Below are 19,441 nucleotides of genomic sequence, written 5' to 3' on the forward strand. Positions count from 1 at the left end.
GTGTGTGTGCGCATGCGCGCGTGCACTGCACCTTGATTCTAGATCTCGGCTTTTTGAATAGCTAGGATTATAGCTGTGATCCACCAGCACCTAGCTAAAATTTTATTCTTACAGACTACAGTTTAAACCCAAAAGTGACACATTTCCCTATCTATTTTGACAAAAGTGCACTTCTAATACAACTTCCATATTAAAACCTTCACAGGGGGGCTGGGGATATAGCCTAGTGGCAAGAGTGCCTGCCTCGGATACACGAGGCCCTAGGTTCGATTCCCCAGCACCACATATACAGAAAACGGCCAGAAGCGGCGCTGTGGCTCAAGTGGCAGAGTGCTAGCCTTGAGCGGGAAGAAGCCAGGGACAGTGCTCAGGCCCTGAGTCCAAGGCCCAGGACTGGCCAAAAAAAAAAAAAAAAAAAAAACCTCCACAGGATTGGGGCAGCGACCCAACAGTATGTAACTAAAACCAAACAATTACTCAACATATAAAGGTCAAAAATTGACCTCTCAGGGGAATACAATAGCTCAAAAGCTAGGTATGTACGTTCATATAAAACCTTATAAAAAATACCTTACCCACAAAACCTAGAGCACAAGATTATAAGGTATGAACCTTATTTTTCAAAAACTAGATATATTGCACACTGGAAATACTGCTTATTACAAAATGCATCTTTTAGTGGTGCTACCTCACTTGATGTCAAATGCATAAACATTTTTAACCAAGAGGCACATTTTGCTTAATATCTTCCTGAGAGGTTATTTTAATCCCATTTTATAAATTGAGTACTTAATTTATATTAGAGGAAAAGAAAAAGAACTGTTTCAACACATGCTTTTGTAATATGGTATTCTCAATTCTGCGCTATATAATGCCTACTTTTTTCAAGCTATGAATCACCAACAAATCTTTCTGCATAGCAAAACTTCCAAGAATAGATATATGCCCATTTTTAAATCTCAGAAAATTTTAACTACTTTTTCCTATGTAATCTTTTGTCTAATTTCTTAAATTACACTAAAAAAAAGACTGAAAATGTTATGCTTGAAGGTACAGTATTGCTGAGCACAGTGATTCATATCTGTAAGCCTAGCTACTTGGGAGGTAGAGACAGTTTGAGGCCAGCCAGAAAAAGCTTGAGACTCCATCTTCATAAAAAGTATGTGGCCTGTTATCTCAGACATAGTGAGAAGTATAAACAAGAGAATCACAATCTAGGCCAGCTTAGGAAAAAAAAAAAAAAAAGCAAGACCCTATTTAAAAATAACAAAAGCAAAAGAGAGAAGAGTGTGGCTGGGGTGGTAGAATATCTAGAAGCCACAGGATCTCAGTTAAAAGCCTAATATAGAGCAATGGAGCAATGATTTCTGCACCCAATCATTCACTAAACACTAAAGCTAAAAGAATATTCTATTGACTCATTTGAATATTTAATGGACTGACATGCAGAAGAGAGTACAGGGAAAGACAGGGAGCATGGAAAGTTCCTGGTTTGGGGTGGTTGGGGTTTGGTTTTGTTTTTTTGTGGGTCATGAGGCTTGACCTCAAAGCCTGGGCACTGTTCCTGAGCTCTTTGCTCAAAACTAGTGCTCAACCACTTTGAGCCACAGTGCCACTTCCAGTTTCCTGATAGATGATTCGAAATAAGAGGCTCAGACTTTTTCAATTTTCTTCCTCTCAGTAGTCCTTTCTAATCTCATATGACCAATTTCACAGTATCCGCACAATAACTAACCTTCTGACTGCCAACTACAAGTGGAAATCAGAAATCATTTAGTTTCACAAAACTTAGAACAGAAAAAGAAAATGGGTAAATGGAATCTAACAACTTACATATCACATGACTTTTGCTCTTAGTAAGACTTTCTATGGTACAAAGCTTAGATTACTATCTTCATTTTTACCTCATATTTTCACTGAAGTACTAAGAAAACATTAAAATCTAAAACAGGCAGAGTAGCTTTTACAAAGAGGCAAACATAAATAAGCTAGGGCTACAGTGGTGACTCAACTGGCAGAACTCTTGTCTTGCAAACTCAAGGCAGTGAGTTCAATCCCTAATCCCCAGTATCAACAAAAGAGCAAATAAATAAACTGGACACCAGCGGTTCACACCTATAATCCCAGCTACTCAGGTAGTTGAGATCTAAAGACCTCAGTCAGAACCAGACCAGGCAGACAAATCCAAGAGACTTACATCTCCATCAACTAGCAAAAAAAGCCACAAGTAGAGATGTGGCTCAAGTGTCATAACACCAGCCATGCTCAAAAAAAAAAAAAAAAAGAGCCAAGCAAAAGGGAGAGGGTCTGAGTTCAAATCCTAGTATAAACAAAAAGTACACAGAATCATTATACTCTTGTGCATAACTGAAAATCTAAAAGAGCTCTCATATACAAATAAAACTTAATCCTCAATTAATCAGAGCTGATACCAGTTAACTTTCTTGACCTACATTACCTATTTTTTAATCTGAAAATAATTGCTAGTTATTATCTCCTATACAATCTCAATTTCAGGAGAAGTTCTTAAGTACAATTTAAAAAGATTTTCGGAGGAGGGGGGAAATGAGGGAGGAGGCAACAAGTAGAACAAGAAATGTAGTCACTGCCTTTCACATGAATCTGTAACCCATCTGTATCATACTTTGACAATAAAGAAAAAAAAAAAGATTTTCAAGGAGGAGCTGGTGGTTCACACCTGTTATCCTACCTCTTGCAGGAGGCTAAGAGTTAAGGATCGTTCGTGGTTCAAAGCCAGGCCAGTCAGCAAAGTCCATGAGACTCTTACCTCCAATTAGCCACCAGAAAACAGGAAGTGGAGCTGTGGCTCAAAGTGATATAGTGCTAGGCTTGAGCAAAGGAGCTCAGGGATAGGGCCCAAGAGCTGAGTTCAAGACCCATGTCTGACACACACACACACACACACACACACACACTTTCAGTAGGGCACTGATGGCTCATAGCCTGTAATTCTAGCTACTCAGGAAGCTAGAAACTAAGGACTACAATTCAAAGCCAGTCCAAATAGGAAAGTCTTGAAACTCTTATCTCTAATTAACCACCAAAAAGCTAAAAGTGGAGTTGTCATTCAAATGGTAGAGCACTAGCCTTGAGCTCAGGGACAGCACTCATACCCTGAATTCCATCCCCAGGAACAGAAGAAATTAAATAAGTAAATAAGCAAAAACATTTTCATTATAAAACAATAGCTAAAAAATGGAATTCATTCACTGGAAAAATGACTGAAAAATGTTATCATATAACAAATTTTCTTTTAATTCAAACTTGAGAGGTTTTATATCAGACTTCAGTCCATGGTGAAATTAATCATCTTGATATATTAGAATTTAAATAGATTCCTCTAAATTTCTAAGAATTTTCAAGACCTATAAACTGTTGTTTATGTTTCTCCTAGTTAGCAACTAAGATTTCTACTGCTAGTGAGCAAAGAAAATGTGAATATGGCAATAGGCTAGGAGTTAAGGGATAAGAGTTTAGTTGTGACTGTGAATCTATTCTATTTTGAATATATTGTGTAAAACTTTCTGGTCAAGTTTCTCATCCCTCCATCTACGCTGAAGCTGCACAATATTAGGACCTTCATGGTGAATTTATTACCTTAATGTAACAGGTATTATATCCTTTTGGTAGCCACAGTGTTGGAAGACTGCAGAACCCAAAGAAAATGTACAAAAAGAATGTTCAGGCAAACAGGATCAAAGATACTGAGTTGAAATATGGATTACAATATGTAAAAACCTTAACAAACTTGTAACAAACTTTACTTCTCTCACTTTTTCCTTTTTCCAGTATTAGGGTTTGAACTCAGGATATCTCACGTTACACAGCTTTTCTACCACTGAGTCATGTCCCCAGCCACTTGAACGGTAATTTCTTCACATCCAGTATCACTGTGCCCATTCTCCCTCCCACCCTGAACTTACGTGTTAGAGGAATGTATGTTACTTCTGTGGTATACTGGAATTAAGGGCATGAAAGCACAGTTCTATTTATTAAGCCAGTATGGTCCAAGTTAAGCACCTAAGAATACTATATTTCTAATCTATACTATATTAATATGCATAGTACATAAATATAGACTATAAATATGCTATATTCCTGATACATACATTTTTAGAGCAGCTTGGAAATGTTTTTGTTGTTGTGATGCATATATACAACACATAGCTAATTCCCAAATTACTAATTATTGTTCCAACAAATAGCCTAAGTATACTATAAATATTGTAATAGCCTTATTTATAAAGTCTAATTAATTACTAAAATACTACAAGTATTTCTTTTGTAGGGTAGGAATAAGTTATTTCTCATTATGAACTCAATAAACAAGTAATCATCCTCAAACTATATATGGGCCACAAAGTACAAGTGTGGAGCAATGACTATCAAATTGCTTTTAGAAATGTAACACTGAGGAAGTATAGCCATTTGTACCTTGTCAATTTATTATATGTGAAAGGACTGGCAAAAGAATGTAAGCTAGCTAAATGAAATTATGAAGTGTCAAATTTATTGGGAAAGGTTGTCTTTTCTTTCTTCTTCTTTTTTTTTAATGGCAGTTATAGGGCTTGAACTCAGAGCCTGGGTACTGTCCCTGAGCTCTTTTGCTCAAGGATAGAGCTCTACCATTTTAAGCCATAGCTCTACTTTCAGTTTTCTGGTGGTTATTTGGAGATCAGACTCTCACGGACTTTTCCTATCTGGGCTGGCTTTGAACCCTGATCCTCAGATCGCAGCCTCCGGAGTAGTTATGGTTACAGGTGTGATCCACCAGTGCCCAGTAGGAAAGATATTTTGCGATTAAGACAGGAGAAGAAATATAGCCCTAAGAGATTCATAAAACGAGCAAGTCATGGGAAAGGAGTTGTATTTAATTTATAGTTAAGAACTGAAAGATAATATTAGTAGTAAATTCTACAGAATAATTGTGAACTAGTGTCTTCGTTTCTTTAGAGTCTCCTTGAGATGGTGTGTAGGTAAAAAACTTGAATGGAGATGTAAGCAGGTATTGTGGTATTGTGATTATTTAACCACAAATACCTTTTCCTATTTAAATATTCCAATCAGTACTGTTAGTACACATACCTCGGAGAATTCTTTCCTCATGGCAACGAAGAAAGTCCCAGATTCTAACAGTGCCGTCATCAGAGCATGTAGCAAATTTATTATCCGTGGGTGAGAAACTGTTACATGAAGACACACAGCAGGGGAAAGAAGTCAGCATTTAACAGATTATCTGTTCTTCTCAGACAGGGAAAAATAAAAACACTGTGCTGCATTATAAACAGGAGAGGGAAGTATCCAGTTGAAGAAGCCCTTAAAAAGAATGCTTGTTGTCAGCTCACATAAGCATCTCATCAAAAGAAGACTTCCACAGAGAAGTTGTTTCAGTTTACAACCATAAATATTCAGTACTGGTGTATTACTAATCCTAATACTACTATGCTCCTTACAGTATTTTCCCAATCAAACCAGTAAAGCAATGACAGCTGTTGGTATTGTTGAAACTAAATGAATTCTATTTTTGCAGTAATCCACAATAGACTTCTTTAAGTCACATAGGAATCAATACTACTCAAAAAAAAAACAAAAACCCACCGTTTTCTGCCCCAATGGCACATGAAATATAAGCTGAAACCTTTTAAGCAGGCAATAAGACTGATTGCTAAGCATCTTTACATACAATGTTTTCATTCATTCAAAAAAGTCTATGGGAAACGTTCACATCTTCTTCCTGCTATGAAGCTACCCCATGAATGTACCTTTGGAGGCAAACTAAAATATGGATGTTCTGAATTTTGTTCAAAGTCAAAAGTGAGAGCCATTTTTTTTTCTTCCCAGCAGTAAAAGAATATCAAGTTTCTCAATTAACTGTAAAAACTCCCTTAAGCTTTTGAATTTATAACTAAGTAAGGACCAACTGTGGAGGGGGGAGGTGGGGGGGTGGTAGAGCAGGACAATATGGCCAAGTCCATAAAGCAGAAGCACATATATCCACATATATTCTGTTGATTTTGAAAGAAGAAACAAGTGACTGCAGTGTGCAGTAGACAGTATTTCTAGAGACAACCTCCCACACATGGGTGGCACAACCTTAAAGAATGTTCCTGCTTAGCTTTATTCTGAGGCTGTAGTAATTCTTCAGGATTGCTCTTGCAACTTATCCCCACTTTACTATACATATCTCATTGATATGCAAAAACCACACAACTCACTGAAAATATTTTCAACTCCACTTATTATACGTGTACATAGCTGATGTTATCAACCGTGAATCAGAAGTCCTAGAGTCTTCTTGACAAGGTCTGCTTACAGCCGGAAAGCACGTAGAACCCATTCAATCATTCAATAAGCCGTTAATGTTTGCCACATCCAGGGAGTTATCTGTGAGGGTTTTGGGTCCTATACTTTCTTTTTGAAGTCATGGCATGACCAAGCCAACCAGGTCTTCATTTAAGCCTTCTTTTTCCCTTGTATTTTGTGTGAATTCTGAAGTGTTTTCTGTAGGCTTTAGATTTTATTCAGTTGTATAATTAAAGACTGAATCCTTTATTTGGAATAAAATATTCTTGTCTTACACAGTAGATAAAAAGGAGTAACGTATATACATTATTAACCATAAATATAAAGAGAAAACCAGTGCAAAATGTGGCAGACAATACATCTCTAACACATTGCAAAGGCTGATACCTGGAACACACTACTTCAGAAAGGTGCCAGCAAAATGGTGAATGTGTGAAAACAAAGAAATATGCCGTGTTTATAGGGTGCAGAAAGCTTCCCAGAACCTGATAGAGCCCATGCATCTCTGCACCCAGAATACACTTAGAGAATAGTTTAACCATGACAATAGGGACTACAGAAAATGGTATATTGTGTATAAACCTGGCCTCTCTAATCGCCTCCTTATGTGCCTGGAACATCTTGACGTTGTTCATGTTCGACTGCCAGTATTTCACATATCCTCCATGGTCAGCTGTCAACATCCACATGTCATTATGTGACCAAGTCATGGCCCTCACTGGGCTATCATGAGCCTATGAAAATAGAAAACTTTTGTAAGGTATTGAGTCAAAGAACATAGGACTGAAGCTTTCAGGAGCCTATCTATATAAACTCTATATGAACCCTCCAGTTAAGTTTCACAACATCTCTAACCCTGATTATTTCAGGTTCCATAAAAAAAATAACATAGGATTTGTGATTACTGTTACCTGCAATATTGTTTCAAAATTGAAAGTGAGTCCGTTCCACAAGGTGAACTCTCCACTAGAAGCTCCAGTGACCAATCGTCTTCCTTCTGGAGTCCACTGAGTAAGGAAAAGATCAGGTTACACAAGGATACCAGGGCTCTAACTTCACCATCATTGAAGACATTTACCAAGTTTCTACTTATAAAATATCCAAGAGTTAAAAAAAAAAGGGGGGGGTGCTGGGAGTATGGCCTAGTGGCAAGAGTGCTTGCCTCACATACATGAAGCCCTAGGTTCAATTCCCCAGCACCACATATATAGAAAATGGCCAGAAGTGGTGCTGTGGCTCAAGTGGCAGAGTGCTAGCCTTGAGCAAAAAGAAGCCAGGACAATGCTCAGGCCCTGAGTCCAAGGCCCAGGATTGGCAAAAAAAAAAAAAAATCCAAGAGTCAACATTAAGAAGACAACATTGACTCTCTCTCTCACTTAAGTGTAGCTCAGCTTTATAATCAAATACTTCCTCAGAAAAGAATGCATTAGGGGCTGGGAATATAGCCTTGTGGCAAGAGTGCTTGCCTCCTACACATGAAGCTCTCGGTTTGATTCCCCAGCACCACATATATGGAAAACGGCCAGAAGGGGCACTGTGGCTCAGGTGGCAGAGTGCTGGCCTTGAGCGGGAAGAGGCCAGGGACAGTGTTCAGGCCCTGAGTCCAAGGCCCAGGACTGGCCAAAAAAAAGAAAAAAGAAAAGAATGCATTAACACGATAGACGGAAAGCACTAGCATTCTAGCTCATTAACTAATTTTCGGTTAAAAGTACAGGAAAGTATACACCTACTAAATAATCATTTCAAACAAAATATGCAAAGACCTCGTTTTTTTAAGGTTACATGGTAGATAAATGTAAATAAACTGATCAGTTACCAGAAAAAGTCAGAAGAATGAATAAAGGATTTATAATTACTATTGGATAAAGGTAGGCAGGAAGTTACCACTGCTTAATTTAAAATACAAGCTAGACACTGATGGCTCACCCCTGTAGCCCTAGCTACTCAAGAGGCTGAGATCTGAGGACTGAGTTTCAAAACCAGCATGGCAACTAACAAATGGAGCTCCAATTAACAAATGGGTAAGTAATAGAGCTAACAAATGGAACTCAATTAACAAATGGGTAAGTAACAGAGCACCAGCCTTGAGTGTAAAAGCTCAAGGTCAGTACCTAGGATCTGAATTCAAGCCCCACAACCCGCACAAAAGGAATACTTTTTTTTTTTTAAACATGCATGCCAGGCACCAGTGGCTCATGCCTGTAATCCTAGATACTCAGGAGGCCAAAATCTGAGGACATCAGTTCAAAGGCAGCCTAGGCAGAAAAGTCCCTATTACACTCTTATCCCCAATTAACCACTCAAAAACTGGAAGTGGAGTTGTGGTTCAAAGTGGTAGAGTGCTAATCTTGAGCAAAAGAGCTCAGGGCTAGCACCCAGGCCCTGAGTACCAGCCCTACAACTGACAATAACAACAACAACAATAATACATTTGCAGACAAGCTCAGGATATATTTTTTTCATTTAAAAAAACCAACAGAATACTTACTCTCACAACAAATACTGGACACTTTACTTTATTTGTTGATGTCCGAACAAATTTTGTTGTTACTGCATTCATTGGGTTACTCAACATTCCTATAGGTGGGACTAACTACAATAAAATGCAAATTTAGTTGTTAGAGCTCCTGAAGGAAGAAACCAGGTACATGACAAAATAATTATTTCAACCTCTAAAGACAAATTCAGGACTCCACTAAATCTTTAATAATTAAGATTAAGGAGAACAAAACTTGACATATAGAAAAATGAAATAATATTACTGTGTAAATAAGAAAAATCAAGTACTAGACTAAGTATCAGACTTATTAAGTACTTCTGAAGTCAATACAATGAAACATGTTCACAATAAGCCATGTTTAAAGTTACCTTTCCTATTAAAAGACTTTTAAGTAGTTCCATCTAGTTCTAGACAAAAGTTCGTTCCAAAAGTTTAACTAGTATTAGACTTAAAAGGAATGTTTAAGACAAAATTAATGCACAGTTCATAGAGTTGTATTACACTTCCCTTTTGGATTTTTTTTTTTTTTTGGCCAGTCCTGGGGCTTGGACTCAGGGCCTGAGCACTGTCCCTGGCTTCTTTTTGCTCAAGGCTAGCACTCTGCCGCTTGAGCCACAGCGCCCCTTCTGGCCATTTTCTGTATATGTGGTGCTTGGGAATTGAACCCAGGGCCTCATGTATACGAGGCAAGCACTCTAGCCACTGGGCCATATCCCCAGCCCCTTCTATTTACATTTTAATAACTAAAATATTTCCAGAAGGGGGCTGGGGATATGGCCCAGTGGCAAGAGTGCTTGCCTCGTATACATGAAGCCCTGGGTTCAATTCCAGAAGGGGCTGGGAATATGGCCCAGTGACAAGAGTGCTTGCCTCGTATACATGAGGCCCTGGGTTCAATTCCCCAGCACCACATATACAGAAAATGGCCAGAAGGGGCGCTGTGGCTCAAGCGGCAGAGTGCTAGCCTTGAGCAAAAAGAAGCCAGGGACAGTGCTCAGGCCCTGAGTCCAAGCCCCAGGACTGGCCCAAAAAAAAAAAAAAAAATGTAAATAGAAAAGACCATTCTGAACTTGCATTCATGCATTTCTATGATTGTCAAACCAAGAAGGCACTTATTAAACTAGTAAGACATGACTGGTACTTACATCATTGTAATAACCTGCATCAGGCTGAATAGCCCGCATATCTCTCTGGTCTCTTTGCCATATTCTATTCTGTTTAAAATAAATTGATAAATTGATTAATTAGTTAGAGAGTACAGTCTAATTACGCTCAATGTAAACTTAAGTTATTAACAAAAATGTAAGGTATATTGGAGTAAGGAGAAAAGGAGTTTCAAAAACACTGTTTTCTAAAACTACTAATTCCGGTTCTTAAAAACAACTTCTGTTTTTCCTACTGAAATTGCTTAGAATTACCATCTTCATTTTTAGCCTCTACTCTACTCATACAAAATACTGTTGATCCAAAACACTGTCACCAACCATACCTTAATAAAAGTAACAAGGCAGAGAGGATACACAGGCATGCTGAATTCCTTCAAAACCCTTTGTACAAAGCATTTCTTTGTATCTTTTGTTTGGTGCTTTTTATTTTTTTTTGGGGGGGGGGGTGGTAGTAGTGGGACTTGAACTCAGAGCCTAGGAGCTGTCCTTGAGCTCTTTTACCACTTTGAGCCAGAGTGCCACTTCCAGTTTTCTGGTGATTAACTGGAGATAAGAATTTCAAGGACTTTCCTGCCTAGGCTAGCTATGAACTGTGATCCTCAGATCTCAGCCTTTTGAGTAGCTAGGATTACAGACATGGGCCCACAATGCCTATCTTGTTTGGCTTTCTTGATTCCTCTCATATCCTAGCTTTTTTTTCTTGGCCAGTCCCCGGGCTTGAACTGAGGACCTGAGCACTGTCCCTGACTTATTTTTGCTCAAGGCTAGCACTCTACCACTTGAGCCATAGCACCAGTCTGGCTTTTTGTGTTTATGTGGTGCTGAGGAATTGAACCTAGGGCTTCATGCATGTGAGGCAAGCACTCTACCACTAAGCCACATTCCCAGCCCATATCCTAGCTTTTTACTCTGGTTTCACAACTGAAATTTCTAGGACAGTCTCAATTTGTTCTTACTTCTGATTATCACGTGCTTATTTAATAAGACTCTAATCAGGCCTAAGTGCAAATAGGTCTTGAACTAAAGGGTTTAGGGTAATAAAAACAGAGAAATCCAGTTAATGTAACAGTAACATTAGTGGGTTAAGAGTGAAGAACTCAAAAATGGAGAAACAATACTGAGAAAATTTTTTGTTTGTTTCTTTTTTGGTTTTTGTTGTTGTTGTTTTGTTTTTTTGCCAGTCCAGGGGCTTGAACTCTGGGCCTGAGCATTGTCCCTGGCTTCTTTTTGCTCAAGGCTAGCACTCTACCACTTGAGCCACAATGCCACTTCTGGCTTTTTCTATATATTTGGTGCTGAGAAATCGAACCCAAGGCTTCATATATACGAGGCAAGCACTTTACCACTAGGCCATCTTCCCAGCCCCCTATACTGAGAAAATTTGAGGCAGATCCCTATACCTTACCTTGACCATCTTGGAGTTGCTTCAATCCTACAGGACTATAGTAGTTGTTCAGTCCTTGAGGAAACAGAATTTTTTCCCCAGACTGAAGAACTTCCTACCACTAGGAGTTTGAAAATGGGAGAATCATGTTCCCAGAACCACTTTTTCACAGAAATATTGTTATGTTGGTAATCTTTTAAGATTTCATATACATTATGGATTTAACAAGACCTTTATGCTTAGACTAGGGATTACTGTTTTCTGATTTGCTGTGAAGTTTTAAAACAAATTCCATTTCTTTTTTTTGGGGGGGGGGGCAGTCCTGGGCCTTGGACTCGGCCTGAGCACCGTCCCTGGCTTCTTCCTGCTCAAGGCTAGCACTCTGCCACCTGAGCCACAGCGCCCCTTCTGGCCGTTTTCCATATATGTGGTGCTGGGGAAGCGAACCATGAGCTTCATGTATAGGAGGCAAGCACTCTTGCCACTAGGCCATATTCCCAGCCCAACAAATTCCATTTCTAAACTGGAGTCTGATTTTCATCATTTTCAGAGGCGAGATGAGGGCTCCCTGCGTTATCAGCTACTGAAGAGAGTGAGGTAAAATAATCACTTAAGTCAGTCCAGAAATTCAAGGCTAGACTTGAGGAACATAACAAGACTTTATGTAAAAACAGTAACTCACCAGGTGCTGGTGGCTCATGCCTATAATCCCAGCTACTCAGGAGGCTGAGAGAAGAGGATCATGGTTCAAAGCTAGCCCAGGCAGGAAAGTCAGTGAGACTCTTACTTCCAATTAGCCACCAGAAAACTTGAAGTGGTGCTGTGGCTTCAGTGGTAGAGCACTAGCCGTGAGCTGAAGAGCTCAGGAACAGGGCCGGGGCCCAGAGTTCAAGCCCCATGACCGACAAAAAGAAAAACAAAAAAAACAAAAAAAAACAGTAACTCTCAGCTGTGCTTACTGGCTGAGGCTAAAAATGGGAAGCTTGTGGGTCAAGGCCAATCCAGATAGAAAAGTGCATGATAACTCCTTTTCAATCCATAGGTGGATGCAGACGTTGAGATTTTGAGATTGGATCACAGCTCTACTCTAGACGAGGCAGAAAAGTCCACAAGACTCCATCTCAACAGAGGAAAACTAGATGCATGCCTGTGGCCCATGTCTGTCCAGAAACTAATGGAAGCTAAAACTGCGGGACTGCAAACCACCAAAATCACAGAGAAAGTGAGACTTCCATCTTAAAAATAATCAGCAGGGGCTGGGAATGTGGCTTAGCAGTAGAGTGCCTGCCTAGCATAAATGAAGTCCTGGGTTTGATTCCTCAGCACCACATAAACAGAAAGGCCAGAAGTGGCACTGTGGCTGTGTTAGCCTTGAGCAAAAGAAAGCCAAGGACAGTGCTCAGGCTGAGTCCAAGCACCAGGACTGGCAAAACAACAAAATAATAACAACAATCAGCAATGGGCTAGAGGTGTAACTCAAGTGGTAGGAGCATCAACCTAATAAGTATGAGGTCCTAAATTCAAACCCCAGTACTGCAATAATTTTTCAGAAAATCATTTATACAGAGTAAAAATAAAAAGTACACTTAGTTTCTCCTTAAATAGCCTAATCTGAAATTCACTTAATTCCACTAATACCCTTCATTCAGAAAATTATCAAACTTGATATACAGGCAGGCAGACACCCGTATACTCAGAAGGCAGTATAAGACATCTCAAATTCCACAGCCAGTCAGGACAAAGTGAATGAGATTCCACCTCAAAAACCAAATACAAAGCCAGGTGCCAGTGGCCCATGCCTGTACTCCTAGCTACTCGGGGGCAGAGAGCTGAGGACCATAGTTTGTTTTTGATTTTTTTTTTTTTTTTTTTTTTTTTTTTTTTTTTTTGCCAGTCCTGGGGCTTGGACTCAGGGCCTGAGCACTGTCTCTGGCTTCTTTTTGCTCAAGGCTAGCACTCTGCCACTTGAGCCACAGTGCCACTTCTGGCCTTTTTGTATATATGTGGTGCTGAGGAATCGAACCCAGGGCTTCATGTATGTGAAGCAAGCACTCTTGCCACTAGGCCATATTCCCAGCTCTGAGGATCACTGCTTGAAGCCAGTCCAGGCAGTAAAGTCCATGAGATTCTTTTCTCCAACAAACTACTCAAAAAAGCCAGAAGTGGTGCTGTGGCTCAAGAGGTAGAGTGCTCACTTTGAGTAAAAAAAAGCTCAGAGACAGTGCCCAGACCCAGAGTCTAAGCCCCAAGACCAGCAAAAAAAAAAAGGCTGAGTATAGCTGGAGCAGTAGAGCAAGTAGAGCACTTGTTTTTTTTTTTTTTTTTGCCAGTCCTGGGGCTTGGACTCAGGGCCTGAGCACTGTCCCTGGCTTCTTCTTGCTCAAGGCTAGCACTCTGCCGCTTGAGCCACAGCGCCACTTCTGGCCATTTTCTGTATATGTGGTGCTGGGGAATCGAACCCAGGGCCTCATGTATACGAGGCAAGCACTCTTACCACTAGGCCACATCCCGAGCCCCAAGTAGAGCACTTGTTTAGCATGTGTAAGGTTCTGAGTTAGTCCCCAGTATATTAAAAGAAAAAAGAAAAGCAACTTTGATCATCTGAAATATGTTAATGAAACTTACCTCCAGATACTTAATTACAGATGGATTATAGTCTATGGTTTTTCGGTTTACAGCTTTTCTCATTCGTTTCCCATCAAAGGTAAGCTGCTGCATTGCTTGCTGCTGTGCAAAATCAGGTCGCTTATAAAACAATTGTCGAGGTGCTTGGTGCTGGAACCTTGGCATATGGAAAAAACGTGGAGGAGAGCCAATTTCTGTAGCCATCGTGATGTTTTCCTTCTAGAGCACTAGGAGAGGAAAAAAAGTATTTTCATCACAAACCTCAGCACTACAAAATTACCAGTGATCATTTTTTATTTATATGCAATGTATGTTTCAGTCATGATACTTACAAGATCAACTATAAAAGCTGTGATTGCAGACTCAGTGCTATAGAGCTTGCTTAGGATACATGAGGCACCAAAACAAGAAAATGAAATTGGAAAAATGCTAATTTAGATCATAAATATTATTAGAAGGCATTTCTTATAAAACAACCCAATTCTATAACAGCTTTGGGGGGGGGGGTGGTCAGGGACAGTGCTTAGGCCCTTAGTCCAAGCCTCAGGATGGAAAAAAAAAAAAAAAGAATAAACAAATACAGTCAGGCACAGTGGCTCAAGCCTGTAATCCTAGCTACTCAGGAGGCTGAGATCTGAGGATCATGGTTCAAAGCCAGCCCAAGCAGGAAAGTCCATGAGACACTTATCTCCAATTAACCACCAGAAAACTATACATGGTGCTGGGCCTCAAAGTGGTAGAGCTGAAGAGCTCAGGGACATGCCCAGGCCCAGAGTTCAAGCCCCACAACCAAGGGAAAAGGGGAAGAAGAAAAAAAAAAAAACACCAAAAAACAAAAAACAGAATAAGCAAGTATAAACTATTAACGTTTTTAATGACCTATTCATTTAAATGCAGTACTGGATTTTGAACTCGGGGCCTCATGCTTGCTAGGCAGATGCTCTACCACGAGCCTATCGCAGGTTATTTTTAAGGTAAAGTTTTGCTTCTTGTCTGTTTGAGCCTGGACTTCATCTATTTTAGGCATTCTACACTTGACTAATGCCTTCAACCATCAAATTAATTAAGAAAGCAATTTCATACAAAATTGACAAATTTTAGGCTGGGAATATAGCCTAGTGGCAAGAGTGCTTGCCTCGTATACATGAAGCCCTGGGTTCAATTCCCCAGCACCACATATATAGAAACGGCCAGAAGAGGCACTGTGGCTCAAGTGGTAGAGTGCTAGCCTTGAGCAAAAAGAAGCCAGGGACATTGCTCAGGCCCTGAGTCCAAGGCCCAGGACTTGCCCAAAAAAAAAAAAGAACTAAACAAAATTGACAAATTTTATATAATTTTAAAATCTGATTTTATGCTTTGAATTGTAATAATAGTAGCCAGAAATGATGTCAAACATCTAATTAAAGCACCAGGAAGGAAAGGAGGATCACAAATGCAAGACCAATCTGAGCTAAATATCAATACCCTGTTACCAAAACAAAACAAATATCCTAGTAGTATAGAAAGAGATAACCAGGAAGCATTTTGATCTACAATGAATTCAAAAAGCATATGGACTTAATTTGCAAAGCAAACTTACTTGCTTCTGAAATTATTGAAAATTTACTGAGAAACTTATTTCTTAGCATGTTTATTTACATATATAAAGGCACATTATAGGGGCTGAGAATATAGCTTACTGGAAGAGCGCTTGCCTAGCATACATGAAGCCCTGGGTTCAATTCCTCAATACCACATAAACAGAAAAAGTCAGAAGTGTCACTGTGCTTATGCAAGAAACTCAGGGACAGTACCCAGGCCCTGAGTGCAAGCCCCTGGACTGGATAAATAGTAATAAATGAATAAATAAAGGCAGAAAAAAATTGTTAAGCTGGGTGCCAGTGGCTTATGCATGTAATTCTTGCTACTCAGGAGGCTGGTATCCTAAGGATCAAGCTTCAAAGCCAGCCCAGACAAATCCTACAGATTCTAATATCCAATTAACAACAACAAAAACAAGAAAAAGCCAAAAATGGGAGTATGGCTAAAGTGGTAGAATGACAGCCTTCAGTGCAAGAAGCCAAGCAAGATCAAGAGGCTCTGAGTTCAAGTACTGGCACAAGAGAAAAAAAGTCAAGACCTTCAAGTTTATCATCTTCAGTGTTCTAAATTTAAATTTATTTGTTAATATTATAAATATGCTTTTTGTTTAGTTTCATTTTTTCCAGTGGGGAGACTGAGCTCAGAGATTCCTATAAATGAGTTCAACCAGTAGTTATATGCGTAGCCAAATATACATGACTTTTAAGTAATTTTAAGGCTTATCATACACATACAGAGGGTAAAACCATTTTAAAATTAAAAATGTAAAAGAAAAATGTTTTAGTTATTTCAAGCATTTGGGGGGGGGCAGTAGTGGGATTTTCTTAAATTTAGTTCTTAGAGCTTGCAAGGCAGGCGCTCTTACTACTGCCATACCTCCAGCCCTCATTTGCTCACCCTTTTTTTTTTCCTTTGGGGGGGGGTGGGGTAGTCCTGGAACTTGAACTCAGGGCCTGGGCACTGTCCCTAAACTTATTTTGATCAAGGCTAGTGCTCTACTACTAGAGCCACAGTACCACTTTCAGCTTTTTCTGTTTTTGTTACTGAGGAATCAAACCCAGGGCTTCATACATGCTAGGCAAGCATTCTACCACTAAGCCACATTCCCAGCCCCCTTGCTCACTATTTTTGGGATATGTTGATGAGCTAAATCCATCTTTGTTAGGTTTCCCAGTAGCCAGAATAACAAGTCTGCACAGTGTCCATGTTGTGCAGTGTGCAGCTCTTCACTGAGAAGCAGTCTTTCACACTTTGCTCTACTGGAGCTGTCATCCCAACAATTAGTTTCCTAGATAGCTAGGATTACAGGTGGGAGCCATTAGAACCAGGCAAACACATATTTTTTTAATTAGTCCATTAAAAACACACAGGCTAGAAATCAGAAGTTCAGGGAGCTTGTAGCTCACACCAGTAATCTTAGCTCCTCAGAAGGCTGAGGAAGCCAGATGCTATTAGACTACCAAAAAAAATGGGGGCGGTGGCTCAAGTGATAGAGCCTTAAGAGGAATAGCTAAAGGACAGTGGCCTGGCCCTGAGTTCAATGCCCAGAACTGACACATGAAAAGAAATTAAAGCATTTTGACAATTATTTTTACTTCAAAAAGCAGTTTACGGTCTCCTTTATTTTGCTGTATTCTTACATTTGCTTTCTCTCACTCTTAAGAACTAAATAAAAGGGCATGAATAGTTAAGATTTCTAGCTCAGTGGGATAGTGCTTACCTCCATGTGCATGGCCCCAGTTTTGGTCCCTAACATGCATGCATGCATATACTGGCCCAAAAAAAAAAAATCACATCTACACTTTTTTTTTTTTTTTTTTTTTTGGGCGGTCATGGGGCTTCAACTCTGGGTCTGGGCGCTGTCCCTGAGCTCTTCAGCTCAAGGTCTTGCAGTCTACCACTTGAGCCATAGTGCCACTTTCAGTTTTCTGGTGTTTAATTGGAGGTTAGTCTCACAGCCTTTCCTGTGCAGGCTGGCTTCAAACCATGATCCTCACAGATCTCAGCCTCCTGAGTAGCTAAGATTGCAGGCATGACAAGCACCTGGCAACACCAAGTTTTCTAAGCCAATTTTCCTGAAAGGATTTACTTTTGAAAGGCTTTTTGGGGGTATTGTTTTTACCAGGTCTCACACTATGTAACTCTATGGGCCTGTGCTACACTGTAACACTGGTCCTTTTGCCTTAGCCTCCTGAGTGCTGGGACCATAGATAGGCGCCATCACACCCTTGCTCTTAAAAAGCATATTTAAGCCAGGCACCAATGTCCGTCTTATCTGTAATACTAGCTACTCAGGAAGTTGAGATCTGAAGATTTGGTTCAAAGCCAACCCAGGAAAAAAGCCCAAGAGATGTTATATTCAATTAGCCAGCAAAAAAACCCAGACTGGAAACATTTCAAATGGCCAGCCAAAAGCAAGAAAACCAAGCACAACCCAAGGTCCTGAGTTCTCACGCACACGCACACACAGAGCAAATACATTTTAAGCCAGTCACAGTAACTCAAACTTGCAATCTTACCTAGATGCAGACATCAGGGGTTCATAAATGACAACCTAGGCACACAAAACCCTTCCCTCCCCCCAAAAAAGTTCACAAGACTCTTTGGGGGGTCCATAATGGAGCTTGAACTTGGGATCTGGGCACTGTCCCTGAGCGGCTGCTCTATCGCTTGGAGCCATAGTGCCACTTCCAGTCTTCCCAGTGGTTAATTAGGATAAAAGTCTCACAGTTGGGCAAGGAATGTGGCTTACTAAGCCACTCTACCACTAGTAGAGTGCTTGCCAAGCATGCATGAAGGCCCTGGGTTTGATTTCTTGGTACTACATAAACACAAAAAATAAATTTAAAAGGAAAAAAAGCTAGATGTAGTGCTGGGGCTCAAGTGGTAGAGAACTAACCTTGAGCACAAATAGGCTCAAAAACAGCACCCAGACCCTGAATTCAAGTCCCAGAACCAGCAAATGATGATGATGATGATGATAATGATCATGATGATAAAGATGATGGTGGAGGAGGGGAGGGGGAGGGAGAGAAGGAGGAGGGGGTGTGGGGAGGGGGAGGAGGACCAGCAGGGGGGAGGGGGAGGAAGCTAATGAAGATAGTGAATAAGGATAAATATGACCAAAGTACTTTATTTGCCAGTATGAAAATAGAGCAATGGCAGGGTGCTAGTGGCTCAGGCCTGTAATACTGGCTACTCATGGGGCTGAGATCTAAAGGTATAATTCAAAACCAACCTGGGCTTTCGGAATCTCCATGAGACTCTTCTCCCCAAGAAACTACCAATAAAGTAGAGCCTTAGCCAAAGTGATAGAGCTCTAGCTTTGAGTTAAAAAAAAGCTCCAGGACAAGACCCAGGCCCTGAGTTCAAGCCGTAGGACCAGTACAAAAAAACAAAGAAAAGCAAATACAACAATTAAACTTGCTGAAATGGGGCTGGGAAGGTGGCTTAGTGACAGACCACTTGCCTAGTATGCATGAAGTCCTGAGTTCAATTCCTCAGTAACATAGGCCAGAAGTGGTGCTGTGGCTCAAGTGGTAGAGTGCTAGCCTTGAGCAAAAGAAGCTCAGGCCCTGAGTTCAAGCCCCAGGACTGGCAAAAAAATCAAAAGAAACCTGCTGAAATTGTCTTAAGAAGGGGAAGGAGTGTGATGAGGGACAATGATAAAGAGGATAAGGTAGATGCAGATCCATTGTAAACATGTGTGGAAATATCATAAGACCCTCCTAATGTAACTAATAAACAGGAAAACAACTGAATTCACTTTATCATTCTCATATACATTAATATTCAATGTCTCAAGCCATAAGCACAATTCTTTATCAAGTGCTTACTTTATAGTACATCAAGTACAGTACA

General features: G+C 40.1%; 1 protein-coding gene across 5 annotated transcripts in view; it reads right to left on the reverse strand.

The window, feature by feature from the left end:
• Positions 1 to 19,441, reverse strand: part of Wdr33 (WD repeat domain 33) — a 111,776-nt gene that overhangs the window by 65,849 nt on the left and 26,486 nt on the right. For all 5 annotated transcript variants that reach the window (XM_048345661.1, XM_048345658.1, XM_048345660.1 and 2 more), the window contains 6 exons: positions 14,000 to 14,226; positions 9,970 to 10,038; positions 8,813 to 8,917; positions 7,236 to 7,331; positions 6,907 to 7,058; positions 5,107 to 5,204 (listed from right to left, as the gene is read on the reverse strand). In XM_048345661.1, the coding sequence (XP_048201618.1) occupies positions 5,107 to 5,204; positions 6,907 to 7,058; positions 7,236 to 7,331; positions 8,813 to 8,917; positions 9,970 to 10,038; positions 14,000 to 14,203 (724 nt within the window). In that variant the 5' untranslated portion in view covers positions 14,204 to 14,226. The remainder of the gene's footprint in view (positions 1 to 5,106; positions 5,205 to 6,906; positions 7,059 to 7,235; positions 7,332 to 8,812; positions 8,918 to 9,969; positions 10,039 to 13,999; positions 14,227 to 19,441) is intronic.

The sequence above is a fragment of the Perognathus longimembris genome, chromosome 4 (assembly GCF_023159225.1).
Source record: "Perognathus longimembris pacificus isolate PPM17 chromosome 4, ASM2315922v1, whole genome shotgun sequence".
NCBI lineage: Eukaryota > Metazoa > Chordata > Mammalia > Rodentia > Heteromyidae > Perognathus > Perognathus longimembris.